Source organism: Physeter macrocephalus, chromosome 14, assembly GCF_002837175.3.
Source record: "Physeter macrocephalus isolate SW-GA chromosome 14, ASM283717v5, whole genome shotgun sequence".
Classification (NCBI taxonomy): domain Eukaryota; kingdom Metazoa; phylum Chordata; class Mammalia; order Artiodactyla; family Physeteridae; genus Physeter; species Physeter macrocephalus.
In genome coordinates, this window is record NC_041227.1 from 67,093,283 (window position 1) to 67,111,167 (window position 17,885).

The 17,885-nt window shown below is 47.8% G+C and overlaps 1 protein-coding gene across 1 annotated transcript in view; it reads right to left on the reverse strand.

The window, feature by feature from the left end:
* Window positions 1-17,885, reverse strand: part of KATNIP (katanin interacting protein) — a 176,864-nt gene that overhangs the window by 82,578 nt on the left and 76,401 nt on the right. The window contains exons 7-9 of the mRNA XM_055089749.1: window positions 17,083-17,214; window positions 2,367-2,539; window positions 1,302-1,361 (exon numbers count right to left, since the gene is read on the reverse strand). Of these exons, the coding sequence (XP_054945724.1) occupies window positions 1,302-1,361; window positions 2,367-2,539; window positions 17,083-17,214 (365 nt within the window). The remainder of the gene's footprint in view (window positions 1-1,301; window positions 1,362-2,366; window positions 2,540-17,082; window positions 17,215-17,885) is intronic.

Consider the following 17,885-nt stretch of genomic DNA (forward strand, 5'->3'; position numbering starts at 1 on the left):
TGCAAAAAAGGTGGGATCTCAGTTTCTTATGATCTGGGAGGTCCCAGGAAATGGTCTGCTTCAATGAGCCATTGAAAAATTTTTTTCATCAAAACCTTTCCCCTCCTCTAGTGAATCTCTGTTCTGTTTGCTACAAAGTAATGGGACTCCATGGAGAATTCCAGTAACAGTAGACCCTTTGATTTTTAATCCTCCAAGCCTTTTCCCCTTCTTTTCCATTTATCATCGAAACTAGAAATGTGCTCTGCTCTTTATCTGCAAATAATTGTAGTCATTGGAAGCTCTGTGAATCAGGGGTCAGGTCATCCAGAAATCCTGGACCGCAGGGTGGGCAGAGGGGCAAACCTGTCAGAAATATTGGCCGGCAACGGTTTAAGATGACTGGGAAGTAATAGAAAAAGTAGGAGCGATGCCAAAAGAAAACCACTATGTTGCTCTGGGGTGCTGCCCTGCCCGGCACTCTGTTTCATGAGCATTCTCTCCAATTCCCTACTGTCCACCCCTTATCTTCCCCTGTCCTCTTCTCCTCCACGACTCTCCCACTCCTGGAACAGGCCGGGCTCATTCCCACTTCAAAGCTTTTCCCCTGTTCCTTCCACTTGGAATGCTGTTCCTTTGTGGTCTGGCTCCTTTTTTTTTGGCTCCTTCTTACTAGACAGGGCTCAGCCTAAATGGGACACCTTCCAAGGGGCCTCCTTGGATTCCCCTGTGGGAGGTAGCCACCATCCTATACCCTGTCACTCTCTCACCCATTAGCACCTTGTATTGCCACCTCTCTCTGAAGTCACCTTGGTTACACACGGCTTTACTCGTATATACTCGAATCTTGTCTGAAAGCTCCCTGAGGCCAGGGGCTACTCTGGTCTGACTCGGCCACCTCTGTATTCTGAGGACACAGCATAGACTTGTGCACAATCTAACAAAGACGTTCCCAGGTGTTCTATTAATTCACGACCATATTTCCTGGGGCCATCTTTGCTGAGATTGGCCTAACTGACCTAGATAGATGTAGATATAAGTTTATTTATTTAGGATACTAAGATCCTTTTCTGTGTTATCTTGTCAGGAAATGGAAACGTAACAAGGGACTGGAATCAGCAGGCCTGGATGAGTTCCGGCTTCCACTCGTAACCTTGGGCAACGTGCTTCAGCACGGTCCCCCCATCTGGGAGACAGGCAGAATGCTGGCATGCTCAGGGAGCACAGTGAGGTCCTGCTGGGACCGTGTGGGGAAGGCCCTCTGGAGACTGCTGGCTGCTGTGGGAATGGGGCTCTGCTGTCCCTCTCTGGCCTTCACTGACCTCAGGGGGCTCCTCCTTCAGCAGACTGGTCCATGACTCTGCTGGTGGTCTCTCTGTGCCCTGGAAGGATGGAATCACATGATCTGAGGTCAGAATAAAGCCATCCACTTTACACTCTTCTCTGATAGAGGTACAGACTGTCTTGAGGTCACAGACACAAATGTCAGGGGCAAAGGGCCAAGCACCAGGAAAACAGACAACAGATGCTGCTTGATGATCACCCCAAAGAGCAGCCCGCCAACAGGGCCTGGGGAGCAACTAGCGGTGTGGACAGGGCCCGAGGCTTTCAGGCAGGCAGACCTCAGCCACTTCCACAGACATGCCATGAGAAAGCCACCCTGATACCCTGGGTGCCATCAGCCATATCTATAAAACAGTGTGATGAAACCAGCCCTGCCTGTTTCAGGGCTACTGTGAACATCAAGTTAAGGTAAAGGATTTCAACAGGTGAGTCAGGGAACATGCTTCTGAGAAAGGATGTAGACATTGAGGGATGTCCAAGGCCTCCAGCTCCCCAGAGACCCCCGCTCCACCCCACCATCCATCCTCCTGTTTGCTGCTCAAAGCTGAGGGCTGCGGGCACCAACTCAAACACCTGTAGGGCCAGAGGGGCTTCCTGAGAAGGTGAAGCAGGCCAGGAGCAGGACATTAAGGAGTGGTGAGGACTGCGGAGGCCGGAAGGGCTCATGCTCTGGGGAAGGGGGGTCTTTCCAGAGAAGCCAGAGCTGGTTGTTTGTGCCATTCTGTGTCTGACCCACCAATGTTCAACTGTAGTTGAAGGTATTCAGAGTTTGTAAGGAAATCAGCAAAAATTGGGAGGCATATTAGCGTCCAGCTTAGGCTTAGGAGACAAAAGATGGAAAGGAGGTGGAGCAAATGGGGACTTCGACAGGTCAGTAAGCAGCTGTGCATCAGACAGTGGATGTGCTGCTTGGTCTAAGGTCAGGGATGCCTCCACTGCTCTCTCTCCTCACCATGTGCTCTTTGCAAGCACCGCTCAGACACTGCCTGGTCCCTGAGTAGCCTAAGTCCTTCTCCATCCTTTCCCTCTGCCTGGGAACGCACCTGTGGTGGGCTGGCAGGGGGCTCAGGCTTTCTGCTGAGGATCGCCCTCTGCAGGGCTTCGTTCTCCACCTGGATGGCTCTGAGCACGGCTGAGGCGTCCTCCTCTCGGTCCTCAGCCTTGCGCACGAGTTTTCGGGTTGCTGATAGGGGTCTCTCTCGGTGGCTTCCAGGTCCTGGGGGCAGAAAACAGGGGGTGAGCCTTTAGATTGCATTCTTGGAGGGCAGCTCCAAATCGATTACACTCAAATTGAGGAACATTCTATAAAAACAACTGGCCCATACTCTCCAAAAATGTCAAGGTCAAAAAAGACAACGATAGCCTGGAGAGCTGCTCGAGATGAAAGCAGACTGGACAGACATGGCAGCTGAATGCAATGGCGATCCTGAGGCTGGATCCTGGGTCGGCAAATATCCCTGTAAAGAACATTATTGTAGCAAGTGGAGAAATCCGAGTAGAGTCTGTGACTTGGCTAATAGTATTGTATTAATGCTAAATATCCTGAATTTCATAAGTAAGTGCACTGTGGCAATGTAAGATGAATGCCCATGTTCTTAGGAGATACATACTGCAGTGTTCAGGGTAAAGTGGGATGCTGTCTACAATTTAATCTCAAATGATTTAAAAATACACACACGCAGAGCAAATATAAAGCAATTGCAGCAAAATGTTAACAACTGGTGAACCTGGGGGAATGAGAGTGTCACTTGTACTATCCTTGCAACTTGCCTTTACATCTAAAATTGAAATAAAAAGTTAAAAAGTTAGCCCTCTAACAAAGTGCCTATAAGGACTAATACCTGACATTGTGAAGAAGGATGGGTATTTGGGAATATTTTTGCTTTGCTTCATATTTGCATGGGTAATAAGAGTTACAAAGAAATTACTCCTCAACTGAAGAAAAAAAGTATTGCAAGGCTGTGGTCGATTCTGGAAGTTCTAGTGAGTGGAACACTGATTTTATAATATGCAAAAATATTTGCAATATATGAAAAAGTACCCAACAAGACTGGTTGGAAAAAAATACATTATGGTACGTTTACCCAATGGAATACTACGCACCTGTAAAAAGAAAGGCATTCTAAGATATCTATAGATAAATATGGTGACCTGAATTTGCTTCATAATCACCTGGGGTGTGGAGGTGGGTGCAGATGAAATTGGCCATCAATTGACCATTGCTAAGGTCGGGTAATGAACATGAGGGGTTATGATAACATCCTCTCAGTTACTTATGTTTGGATTCTTTCTCTGTTAAAAAAAAAAATCTCCATTTAAAAATAGAACTGCTCAAAATGTTTCCATTGGGATGTTTAAAGAGGCTTTAACCTACTGAATTTCATCCCCTCGGCAAATATTTATTGAGTGCCACTCTGCCAGGCTCTGTTCTTAGCACTGGGGACACAGCAGCGACCATACAGATCAAGACCCTTGCCCTTGTAGAGAGGCAATAGGCAGAGAAACAATAAATACTCTAGGATGTTCCATGTCAGAAAATGATATGGAAAAACAAGAAAAGTAGAGCAGGGTAACAGAGATGGGGCGAGCAGGGTGGCAGGGTTGACCTCACAGAGCGTTGGGGAGGTGTGGTCCAGGAACCAGTGTGAAGTGAGAGGCCTGAGAAGGGGTGGGGAGGGCCAAGGCAGGGCCTTGGAGGACACTGTAAGGCCATTACTCTGAGAGAAATGGGGAGCCACTGAAGGCTTGAGAGCAGGGGACCTGATTTGACTTAGGTGCTGAGGGGAGAACAGAATGAAGGGAGGTGAGGGGGAAAGCAGAGAGGCCAGTTAGGGCTCCTGCAGCTGTCCAGTGCAGGGGGGACACAGAGAGTGGTCAGTTTCTGCGTGTATGCTGCAGACAGAGCCAACAGGATTTCCTGACAGAGTAGATGTGGCTGGTGCAGAAAGAGAGTCAAGAATGATGCCAAGGTTCTGGCCTGAGGGAAACAAGATGATGGGGTTGCTTTCAGTTGAGCTGCAGAGGGCTGTCAGAGGAGCAGGTTTGGAAGCGAAGAGCAGGGGCAGCTTGGAGCCCAGAGATGTGATTTTGGCATCAGGGTGGAGCTGTCGAGTTGGCCTGTACACACACACGAGTGTGGAGTTTGGGAGGGTGGTCTGGGCTGGAGATGTGAATTCAACATAGGCAACTGGGTTGCTTCATTTAACAATAGTATCAAAGACTGACATTAACGCTGGCCTATAACTAACTGGGAATTGATAGCTATGACTTCTCTGGGGAGATACAGATATAGATATAGATATAGATAGCCTGGTACAAAGGCTTGTTAAAAACCAGCAACCTGGGCTTACCTGGTAGCACAGTGGTTGAGAGTCCGCCTGCCAATGCAGGGGACACGGGTTCGAGCCCTGGTCCGGGAAGACCCCACATGCCACGGAGCAACTAAGCCCGTGCGCCACAACTACCGAGCCTACGCTCTAGTGCCCATGAGCCACAACTACTGAGCCTGCGTGCCACAACTACCGACCCTGCGCTCTAGTGCCCATGAGCCACAACTACTGAGCCCGCGTGCCACAACTACTGAGCCCACGCGCCTAGAACCCGTGCTCCGCAACAAGAGAAGCCACCACAATGAGAAGCCTGCACACCGCAATGAAGAGCAGCCCCCGCTCGCCACAACTAGAGAAAGCCTGTGCGCAGCAATGAAGACGCAACACAGCGCGCAGCAACGAAGATCCAACGCAGCCAATAAATAAATAAATAAATAAATTTTGAAAACAAACAAACAAAACCCAGCAACCTTCCATCTCATGACCTCAGTAAACAGGCACCACTGATTATCAGAGATTTAGTTGGAGCCCTTTATCCTCCTGCTATGTTAGAATCTGCATCTGAATGAGACTTCAAGCAGCAACACCAAGAATGGCTTTGGCAGGAGAGGGAGTATAGACAGGTACTGGGTTGATGGAAGAGCTAAGCTAAAATGAGGGGACACCAATTTCCTCCAGGCATCCAGGAGAGGGGCTTTGGATGTGAATGCCCAGGGACCGGGCAGGCACTCTGAGTGAGTGAGACTGAACTCGGGGTGGGGGTGGGGGAGATGGGAGGCAGCTGAGCCACTGCCCAGCTCCAGCCAATGCCTGCCAGACAGAGCTGTGCTTCTAGCGTTGCCAGGTTTTTCTCCAAGAAAAGTTAGAATCTGAAGTTTATGGGAAATCCCCCTGAATTTATTTGTTCATAAATTGTTTCAGTTTTTAGGAAACGTGAAAGCCAACAGAACCCGAGGCCTGGTCTAATACAGGCCACGGCAAGTCCAAGCTTCTCCTCCAGCAAAGTCAAGGGCACCCAAAGGAAGCCTTGCTTGTCTTCGGATGGCTGGCTGGATGGCTGGCTGGGTAATAACGGCAGTGGGTCATTCTCTGACTTTGATGGACTCTTGCTGTGGCTCCAGTACTGCTCCTGGGGACACAGAGTAAGGCACTGCTGGCAATGTGACCTGGGGATTCTGTTCTCCCCAGTCAAGGCTGCTTTAACTCTGTTTTCCTTTCTTATCAGCTACTCCGCTTGCTCTGCAACTCAAGGGATGAGAAGGTGAGAGCTGGAAGCAGCTGATGGAGGTGGGGATTCTCATCGCTATGGAAACACTGTGGGTCCAAGGGGTGTGGTGAGGCCACTGGGATCTTCCTCACGCAGGTCCCTGAAGCAGCTGGGAGGACAGGAAAAGCGAGTGAAAGCAAAGAAGTGGCCTTGAGCCCCTCTGGAGCTGGAACTGAGGAATCCTGAAGCACCAACACATCCTCTCCCCAAGGGGAGCTGAAGCAGAACTGGGTTCCCCGCAAGGCACAGGCATTAATGACACAGGCTCTCAACTGTCACTACACTGTGGGATAAGATGCTGCTCTGGGTGCCGGGGTACAGACGTGGGTGGGAAAGGCATGTCCCTGTCCTCACAGGCCTCACAGTCATGGGGCAGAGACAGAACGGATCAGGCACACAGGACACGCCAGCAGCAGGTGATGAGTGCTGGGGAGAAAAATCAAGTGGGATAAGAGCTAGAGATGACAGGAGGGGGAAGGACACTATTTCAGACACTTGGTCAGGGAAGGTGACATCTGAGCAGAGACCTGAAGGCGGTGAGGCTTGTGAATACCCATATGGGGAGGCTGTTCCAGGCCAAGCGAGCAGCAGGTGTCAAGGCCCTGCGGTGGGCGGAGCTTGGCACAGGGAGGAATGGCAGGGGGGCTGGCCTCGGGGAGCGAGGGGAAGCCTGGGGGGCAGCGGGGGGTGGACAGGTCTCATGGGACCCTGAGGCCACGTAAGCCCCAGAGGCCTCCTGCTACTCCAGGAGGCCACGCCCACTTTGTTTGCTGCTATGCCCTGGCTCCCGGCATTATGATCGTTGTCAAATGAATGGATGGAAAATGATTTCAATTGCGAACCTTGTCAATCTCAGTATTTGCGAATATCATTAAAACATATCATTTCCTCCTCCATCTGCAGTAAAGCAGAGCTGAGAAATTCAAGGCCCCTTCAGATCCTACAGAAGATCCTATAAATCAGGGCCGAGGATCTCGTGTACAGCTAAACAAACGTGCCAGCACTCTGACACTGGGGGTGCGAGCCCCAGCAGCAGTGCGAGGCTCGGGCAACGCCAGGATAAGCAGAACCTGAGCCTCGTAAGCTCTTTCTGCATTTCCTGCCTAGAGCACTTATAAAGTCAGTTGAAGGAGAGCCCCTGCGTGGTGGCCCTTGCCTATTTATTGCCACAATGTGGGCAAGAGCCCCGTCCGCTTGTGCCTCAGTGGTCTGGGGCTATGGTGGAGCATCGCGCCCAACATAACTATCTGTTCTTGGCCACTACAACCCTACGATCACCTCTTCTTGGAAAAGGATAATCAGGAAGGCATTTTCTTCCAGCGGGGTTCAGCTCTGTCTGCACAAACCCTTCTGCCCTGAGCGCCTTTCATCTGGGAGGGAATGCTGCTGCAACAACACGATCATTGGGTCCTGCCTGTGCCCTTTGAGTCATATTAGGCTAAGAAGATGCTTTTAAAAATTAAATCAGCCTTTCTCTGAGTGAAGGTCAATGCCACAGCTCCACCACCAGAGCTCTCCCCACCCACGGCTTCCCAGAAACGCGTGTACACAGTGCCCGTGTCCTCCTGAATCGCATCCCCGCTGCCCGGCTGTGTAGACTGTGCGTTTCCTCATTGCACACGAGGTCACTGCCTTTTGATTCCATTGGAAGTTCTCCTTGCTCGCTTGGGTGAGCCGTTTCTGCACTGGCCTGAGCACCACGTGAGGGTGGATTTATTCTCATCACAGATCTGGAGAACGGTGGATTTATTCACACAATAAATCGGTGCCACAAGCAAAAGCCAAATGGCACATTTTAATTTATCCCAAGCTGCTCTTTTCTGGTTGAAAACCACTCCTCTACTGTTAACTTCACTTTCTCTTTGCTTCACTAGAACTTGGCTTTCATCTCTCTTGCAGGGAAACAAAAGAGCATATCAATTCAGGAGATTTACCATGAATGCAGCACATGTCACAAAGAAGACGTGAGGACATGGGGGCTGTCCTGTCAGCTCACCAGCCAGGCGGCTCTGGCTTCTTCCCACTCGCCAGCTATGACTCGAAAAGCTCAAAGTCAGAGTCTCAGCAAAATGACCCCTTCCCACATGCAAGGGACTTTTGAGATCACCTGGGAATCCACTGAAAAGGCAAACATTACATCTGAGAATCACAAGGGTCTAACGTAGAGCTCATAGGCTGGCAGCCCAAAGGCTGAAGCCAGCCTGCAGATTGCGTTGTGTGACTTTTTTTAAAAATTGGAAACAGATGCTAAGTGAAAAAAAAGAATAGGAAATCCACCTGGAAATCGGGATTCCTGGCGTCTCTTGAAAAGTCCTATGATCTGACGTGGCAATCGTGAGCTGGGGAGCAGGGCCTGCTGCAGACGGGGGGCATCAGCGATGGTCACGTGCCCGTCAGCCTGGGAACTGTGCACGATTTGTGCAGTGAAAGGTCCAGGGAAACAGCTGGCTTAGCCCTGTTTTGTCCTGAGCTGTACATACTCCCCCTAAAATCTAAGCAGGAGGGGGAAGGGGGCTGCCCGCTGGGACAATAGCTTACATCTGAGTATTCCAGAGCCTCTGCATTTTAAGTTGGCTCAGACTCAGCAGGCTACACACTTCCCACAGCGTAGGAGACGGCGACAAATGGCCACACATGCCTCCCACCTGCAATGTGCCACATCGCCCTGTGACGCTGCAGCATCTCCCATCAAAAGGTGGGTGGAATCTGTTTCTCTAGCTGGGCATGGCCTGGTGACTTCCTTTGGCCAACAGGTCCTTAGCAGTCACGACCAAGCAGAGCCTAACTTAAGAAAGCACTTGCATGCTGGGGTGTGTCCTCTCGGGCTGCCCGGAGACCACCAGCCGCTGGATAGTGAGACCACGTGGAGCAGAGACGAGGTGTCCCAGCTGAGGTCCTTGGGCCAGCAGAACCGCCAGACACTGTGAGGGGGGCTGTGCGAGACCAGCCAGCCAGGCACCCACTATGGAACCGGCCAGCCCCACCGCAGCAATAATAAAAGCATTGTTGCTTGCAGCCACTGCAGTGTGGAGGGGACTGTTAGGCAGCAAGAGATAGTTGATACACCTGGCTTGTCCAGGCCTGTGCTCTCCTCATCTCTGAAGCTTATTTGGGGGCCTCTCCACAGGCAGATGCTGTCTGTAACCCTTAATACTCATTCTTCTGCTGCTGTCTCTTTGTGAGCCCAGGAATGCATGTGATTTTTAATGAGTTTTCAAGGAAGGCAGTCAGCCCCCATCTCCCCATCCCTGACTAAATGACTTTACTCTTTCCTCGCATATTATAGTCCTTTGCTCCGCACCCCGCCACTGAAGAATTTGTAGCAAAGTGTCCTGTGTGGTTAATTTTTGTAAGAAACGAGCAGCAGTTGCTTTCGTCCTCCCAGCAGCAGTGACCTTCACGGCATCCACGTTTCCCTTCAGGGAACCACCTCTTCTCCATCTTCTCAGTCTACATGCTTTGGATGGATCTGGATCTGCCCCCACTCCTGGCCCTGCCTGGGCCCTTGAGAGAACAGGTGCCTCTCCCTGACTACAGAGACTGGAGATCGGTTCAGGGTAGAGCTGGTTCTTGGACTCTGCTGGAACTATTTGGAGAGGAGCAGTCCCTTTCCCCTGGGGTTGCTAAGTCAGTAAATGCGAGCCTGGAGCCACCAGGGACCATCTCCGGACCATGCCTGAGACTACAGATGTGGTTCTCAAAGTGTGGTCCCTGGAGCAGTAACATCAGTATCACCTAGGAACTTGTTAGGAATTAAAACACTTAGGCTCCACCCTAGATGCACGGAATTAAAAATTGGGCAGGGTCCAACAATCTGGTTTTAATTTGCTTGGCCAATAATTCTGATGCATGTTCAAGTTTGAGACCTACTGTACTCAAAAAGTAGAGCTAAGTGATGAAGAAACAGTTCCTGGTGATAGCATCATCTGAGTATCTGGATCGCACCATGCCTGAGGGCAAATCTATAGTCCTGGACTTTTCAGGTCTCTGAGCAATACATTTTCCTTTGTTGCTTCAGCCAGTTTGGATTTCTGACACTTGCTATTAATAATGAACACTGACATATGTTATGAGATTCTGGACTTTGGCAGAATGGTCTTCCTGCTGCAGGTTTTCTTGAGAGAAATGCTAACTGCGCTAACTGCAGGGCTGTTAGGGTCTTCTAATTCACTCATGCTGAGGGGTGTTACTTTATTTCTGTGGTTGGCAGCTTGTCTGGGAAAAGTGGTTCAGATATATAACTTCCCTAGAGCACTCTGACAACTTGGACAGTAAACTTTCTGCATTAAAGACTGATGTTCTTTCACCTTCAACAAGACAACAGGTCTCTGGAAGTTTCCTGGAAGGCTTATTGATAGAGACCAAAGTAATCCAGGGCATGAGGCCCTTTCATTAGAACAAGGGACAATTATAGTGATAGAGAGGAATTAAGCTCTTGTGGAGTTGCACCATATGTACATTTAATTGACATAAATTCAATTTTATGACCTTGGCCAAAGATAAAGGAGCAAGGAGAGAAATAACTCTTTTAAGAGGGCAGGCCATTAGGTTACACTTATGGTAATGGCAGGCTATCTAATCCAGACCAACCTGTCCCTGGAGCACAACTAGAAAACCTGGACCAAATAGTAGTATAAAAATCTGTTTATAAAAAGAAATCTGTTTGAAGGTATGGAGAGTGAACAGGGCTGTGAAGGGTTACAGGCAGGAGAACAGAAACCTAGAGAGGTGACCCCAGCACCTGGGAAGTGTTTCCCCTCACGGTGCTGCTGATTCTAAGAGCTGTTGCAAGGCTGAGACTCTGAAGAGAGCTGGTGACAGACTCAGGGCTACAGTCTGAGAGTCAGGGTGATCTAGAAAGAGCAGGCGTGAAGGGCACAGAAAGGTTAACAATGTAGGCAAATCTAAATTACTATTGACTATTTAAATAATAATAATAATAATAATAATGATGATGTCTGGTGAGGTTTAATATCTAGAGAGAATTAAAATGCATGACAATAATAGCATTTAATTTTGGATGGGAGTAAATGGAGTTACAGAGTTGTAAGGTCGCCACTGAATGAGAAGCAGTAAACTTGCTAATTTAAAGTAGACTCTAATAAGTCAAGAATACATGTTGCGATCTCTGGTAATGACTAAAGAATAGTAAAAGAATGTATAACTAACAAGCTAATAGAGAAGAAAAAGAGGGATAATGTAAAGTAATCAGTTCAGAATAGGGCAAGAAAGGAGAGAAAAAGGAACATAAAACAGGAGGAACAAATAAAAAGCAAACAATAAAATGGTAGATTTAAACTCAAATATATCTGCAATTACATTAAACATAAATGGACTAAATGTGCCCATTAAAACACATAGATTGTTAGAGGATAAAAATAAAAACCAATTACATGGGGTTTACAAGAGACAAACCCCAATGTAAGGATGCAGAATGTTTGAAATGAAAGGATGAAAACGGATACGCTACATAAACACTAACCAAAAGAAAGCTGGTCAACTTTAAGACAAAAGCATTATGAGAGTGAAAGAGACAACACATGGTGATAAAAGGTTCAGTTCACCAGGAAGATATAAAAAGGCTGATTTTGTATGCCCCCCAGAAAGACATCCCCCCCACAAACAGAAAGTAAAGCATCTAAGCAGTCCAGATTTTTCCTGGACAAGTGAGAGCTGGTTTGAGTCTTCTGTCCTTTCAGCAAGTCTCAGGGTCCTGTGCCTCTGGAGGTACGAATATCTCAGTGACCTCAGCATAATGCCAGTGCTTAAAGTCACATTTTCCCTACAACCAGACCCTAAACAAGGCCAACTGCTTCATCTGGGGCTTGACCAAGAAGCTGTGATTGTCCCCACCCTGGAGGAGCAATGACTCTCTTGGGCTTAAGGAGAGGTGATATGGCTGTAGAAGGTTTTCTAGATGGAGCCACATACGCTGCACTTGATCATCAGTCTGAGGTATTTTCAAGGGTAGCTTTAACCACCTGCACTTTTTTTTGACCTTTAGAACCTCATCCCCGTGGGACATGTGGCTCCGATGTAATCCTATTTCAGTATGAGAGTGGTGACAATGCCATGGTTTTCAACTTTCCTTTTTTTCAAATTTGGCCTATGTAGGAGCCATGTATACTTAACAGATAAAGGCTGACCCCCAAACCTGTTCAAAATGAGGATTCCACCACCTCAAACAGTGTCCTCTTTAAGGGAATCAATGGGACAAACAAAGTGCCAGGGACAGCTGGTAATCTGATTTTTACCAGATGGACCCAGTGACATGTGCTGTTTATGTGAATGCATTGCTTCCTTGCCATGGTGGTCAGGAAACTCAAAGTCATGAGTGTGACCCCCTGAGGCATTCATCTGTTCACCCCTTGGCATCAACTTATTGTTCCTACTCTTGTTTTCCCTTTACCTTCATTTCCTTACATATTTGTTAAAGTCTTCTTGCACTACAAAATTTGTTAGAACATGTCAGAACTTCTTGGAGAAAGGCAGATTATAAATAACTAATGAAGCTCGACTTCTCAAAATGCTGTACATGAAGGTGTGTGTTACAGTTGACTTGTTGAAGTCTTAACCTCCTAGTACCTGTGAATGTGACCTTATTTGGAAATAGGGTCTTTGCTGATGATCAAGTTAAGATGAGGTCATTAGGGTGGGCCTCAATCCAATACGACTGGTACCCTTATAAAAAGGGGAAACTTGGACCCAGAGACAGATGTGTATACAGGAAAGCACCAGGTGAAGATTGGAGTTATGTTGCCACAAGGCAAGGAAATACCAGAAGCTAGGAGAGAAGCCTAGTGCAGATTCACCCCTAGTGCCTTCAGAAGGAACATGGCCCTGCTGACACCTTGATCTTGGACTTCCCAGCCTCCAGAAATGTGACACAATAACTTTCTATTGTTTAAGCCAATCAGATTGTGGTACTTTGTCACAGCAGCCCTGGGAAATGAATACAGTATTTGAAATTATTTTAGCTGACATAGTTTAACTTTAAAAATGTTAACAGTTATATATTTATATTAATGAACATTAGAAAAAACAGAACAAGTGACTCCAACCTGTGGATTTTAGGCACGTCATTGCTTAGAACTAGATTGATGTGGGTATGTCACAAGCAAATAGCAGTTTAGTTGACACACGAGGGGCCATGCAGTGGAGTGATTAAGAACAGATACTCTGCAGCCAGGTTTTAAACACTGGCTTTACCACTTACTGGCTGTGTGACCTTGGACAGATTCCTCAACCTCTCTGTGCCTTGGTTTCCTCTGTATAATAGTGTTGATAATAGCAGTACCTACTACACGGGGTTGTTTGGGTGATTAAATGCAAGATTAACACGTGTGGTACAAAACACAGGCTGGGAGCTGGTTCAGTGCTCTGTAAGTGCTGGTTCTTCATTTTATTACCCAGAAACGTAAACATTTAGTGATCATGGCCTGCACATGAAGGAGGGAGATCCCAGTGAGCCCAGTAGGACGGCTGGGAAGGGTGCTTGACTGCCACTGTGCTGCTCCCACTCTACCAGGGGCTCTGGAAGTTTCCTGCACAGTGGCACTCTACCCTTGGTTTCATTTCTTTTAACAACTTGTCTCGGAAGAATTTTCTAAAAAGCCATTTTTAAATTTTTCACATAGAGTGAACACCAGCAGTACAGACTGGAGTCCTGTCAACTCGAGCAGTGGTCAGTGGAGCCAGTCCAGGTGTAGAAGAAACAATGGCTCAGGGCTTGCCCTCCACACTCTCCACCAGCTGACCCTGAGCAAGCACTTGCTCTGAGCCAGGTGCTCCTCTAAGCAGTCTATCCATCCAGTCCTTTAATCCTTATACTGACCCTCAGAGGAGAGTCTTACTCTTATCCCTGTTTGGCAGATGGGAGCGTGAGGCCCAGAGAGGTTAAGTAACCTGCCCAAGGTCACAGAGCTGGTAGGTGGACGGGCAGGATTTGTACCAGGTGGTCAGGCTGCAGAGTCTGCCAGGCCTATTTTCTGCCAGGGTTTCTGGGCTGGTGGGCTGTCAGCCCAGAGCTGCTGGTGGGCTGTCTCACCACCCTAAGAGCCTTTCTGAGAATGCAGGGCATAAAGGAGAAGCTGAGCCAAGAGGTGGGGAGAGGCAGACTGCTGACATACTTTAATTACTGGGGTCTGGCTTTGCCCAAAGATCACCCCACCTTCGAAAGTTCATTTACATGGGTTGATGTAGATGCTTTTCCTTCAATCCACTCTTTTTATCACTTGCTATCTAAAATGCTTTGCCTTGTATTAGTACAGTCTTTTCCCCCCATCACTTTGGGACTTGATAAGGGTTAATCAGGGAATGCCTGGGTGCCACCTTAGCCAGACCTCCACCTACAGCTCTGCCTCAGGGCTCCACCGGCACCCAGAGCCTCCTGAGCCAGAGCACTGGAGGGTCAACACCACCAGGCACAGCCCACAGCCCAGGACCGAAGGGAGGGTCCCTCACCCACCCCGGGGTGGGGGCAGGCTTCTGCTCAGCACCGCCCCCTGAGCTCCCCAGCCAGGTGGAGCTCCACTTGCCCAGTGAACTTGCTTGGTGATGAAGCCAGTTTGGGCTCCTCCCTTTTCCTGTCCCCTTCCAGGAACCACCTCCCAACTAGATTACTTGTTCTGGAATCCTTATCTCAGAGTCTGGTTCTGGGGAATCCAAACCAAGACAATATTTACATAGCAGGGAAAAAACGCTCAGTAAGTGGAAGGATTGTTATCACTTCCTCCGCCTCCTTCCATCTGCCCTGAGCTGCTGGGAAAAGAGCTTCAAGCCTCAGGCCTCATGCATGGAGTGCACTGGTCCAGATCTGGGAACGGTGACTGTTTGGAGTAGGGGTTGCTTCCTGCCACCAGGTCCCTTGGCCCGTCCCTGCAGGAAACAGTCCCTCCAGCTCCTCAGTAAACGTGGATGGAATGTCATGGCCACAGAGGTCACTTGCCTAACAAGGCTGGCTGCCTGGGGCTGGATTTTGCCCTAGGCACCCCACAGTTCCAAATTCTTAAGACACCAGGATGCCTTGAGCTCTCTGAGGTTCTTTGGATCACAGAAATCAGAAGCAAGTTGCCCTCACAGAGTCACTCCAGCCACTAGTTTGGATCCACAGCATCAGACTGAGATGTTTCATCTGCAGCCTCCAGTGTGTGCAGTCTGCTGGTTAAGGACACAGCAGTGGAGTCACTCCACCAGGGTTTGAGGCCTACATCTGCTGCTTCCCAGCTGTGTGAATCACCTGCTCTGTGCCTCAGTTCCCCATCTGAGAAATGGGCACAATTGGAGAACCCACCTCAAAGCCTGGTGATAAGGATTATAATTTACCTACACATATAAATTACATATATAATTTACTTATACAGTAAGTCCCCTACATACGAATGAGTTCTGTTCCGAGAGTGGGTTCGTAAGTCCAATTTATTCATAAGTCCAACAGAGTTAGCCTAGATACCCAACTAACACAATCAGCTATATAGTGCTGTACCGTAATAGGTTTATAATACTTTTCACACAAATAATACATAAAAAACAAACACAAAAAATAAAGAAAACATTTTTAGGGGACTTCCCTGGCAGTCCAGTGGTTAAGACTCTGTGCTCCCAATGCAGGGGTTGTGGGTTCGATCCCTGGTTGGGGAATTAAGATCCCACATGCCGTGCACGGTGTGGCCAAAAAAACAAACAAACAAACAAACAAACAAAAACAACAACCAAACATTTAAAATCTTACAGTATAGTACCTTGAAAAGTACAGTAGTACAGTACAACAGCTGGCATCCAGGGGCTGGCATCGAGTGAACAGGCAAGAAGAGTTACTGACTGGAGGAGGGGGAGGAGGTGGGAGATGGTAGAGGTGAAGGATCATCAGCAAAAGGAGACGGAGGGCAAGATGCAATTTCACTGAAGCCTGACGTTGGTGGAATGCATGTTCACATCTTTGAAAGTTTGCAACTTGAAGGTTCGTATGTAGGGGACTTACTGCATATAGATGAGTAAATTTCATATAGAATTTATATATATATATATGTAAACTATATAATGTATATAAGTAAATGATAAGTAAACACATAGTAAATTGTAATAAATAAAAGCTTACAATGGTGGCTGGCTCATGGTAAGTACTCAATCAAGGGACCCCCTCATTTCATTAGAAGGGCGGCACACGGACCTTTCACCATAAACTCCTTTGTACCTTTAGAATGTAGTATCATCTGCATGTATTGTTACCCATATAAAGTAAGCAAATTTTTGTTTTTAAAAGTAAAAACAAAAATAAAACAAATTTTCAATTATAACCACATCTTGCTTGTGGACCCAGAAAGTAACTGCGACAGTTAATTTTAGGTGTCCACTCGACTAGGCCCTGGGGAACCCAGCTATTTGGTCAAACATTATTCTGGATGTTTCTGAGAGGGTGTTTGGGGGTGAGATTAACATTTTAATTGACAGAAGAAAACAGACTGCCCTCCATAGTGTGGGTGGGCCTCATCCAATCCTCCCACGAATAAGAGAGAGTCCTCCAGCAGACTGCCTCCGGATTTCATCTGCAACACTGGCCCTTCCTGCCTGATGGCCTTCGAACTGGAACACTGACTTTTCCTGGGTCTCCAGCCTGCTGACCCATCGTATAGATCGGACTTGGAAGCCTCCATAATTGCATGAGCCAATGCCTTACAACAAATTTCTCTCTGGGGGAGGGAAGGACTGGGAGTATGGGGTTAGCAGATGAAAACCATTACATACAGAATGGATGGACAACAAGGTCCTACTGGATAGCACAGGGAACTATATTCAATATCCTGGGGTAAACCATAATGGAAAAGAATATATAAAAGAATGTATATATGTGTATAACTGAGTCATTTTACTGTGCAGCAGAAATTAACACAACATTGTAGATCAACTATACTTCAATAAAAAAAATTAAAAAAATAAATGTCTCCACCTCTCTCTCTATATATATGTATGTATATATATGCATATGTATATACACACACATCCTATTGGTTCTCTTTCTCTGGAGACGATGACCAATAATACATTTGCTAAAGGTCAGCTCAGGCCTCGGGGAGGAGGGTGATGAAGCAAGGACTCCTCCATCACGGCACCCCACTGACCCAAAGCCCAGTCCCAACTGCTCGGGGGTGGGCACAGAACTCTTACTTGAGCATGCCCTCTCCTGGTCTGGGAACACGGTCAGGGGCTGTGGACTCAGGTTTGGCTCAGGTTTGCTGGGAATGAAGACCTCAGCGTTGTCCTTCCGCTTAGCAGACAAATTCCTTTCCTTTTTATTACCTGTAAAAACACAATAGTTTATATGTCAAACGCTGAGTGCGGGCAGAGTTGGAAAATTCTGCTCCAGCATCTGTTTATTTGTGCGTTCACTTATTCATTCAACAAATGCTGATGGAATCCCTGCTCTGTGCCAGGCACCATGCTAGTTTCGGATTTGTTGCAGACAACAAAACAAGTTTGCTGAGCGCCGTGATGTGCCAAGTACCACATTTTGGTAAATAAGTGAATTCTTCTAGGACACACACAGGTTTTCAAGTTTTAACATTTCTCAATAGGGACAAGTCTTATAAACAATGGGCTACTGGGTTTAGTTGGCAGCAAGATACATAAAATAATGATGTAACCAAGGATATGCAGGAGCAGGAAAAGTATAGTAGAATATGTTTGCTGCCCTCGAGGCACATTCTCGCCGAGGAGAAGGATGGTTGAATGGATAAGAGAGCAGGGCTGGCACAGAAGAAGGGATCCCGTACCAGGGTCACAGAGGAGCATGAAGCCTGGAGGATGGGGCTGGCAGGTGTGTAGCCGACAGTGAAGAGAACCCTTACAGATGACCAGGGTGTCTCCAGGGCACAGAACTGGGGGGCATTCAGACACAGGGAACGGTGTGTGTGAAGGCTTGAGAGCTGACATGCATGTGGCAGGTGAGTGGCTAGGCTCTGGGCTGGCGA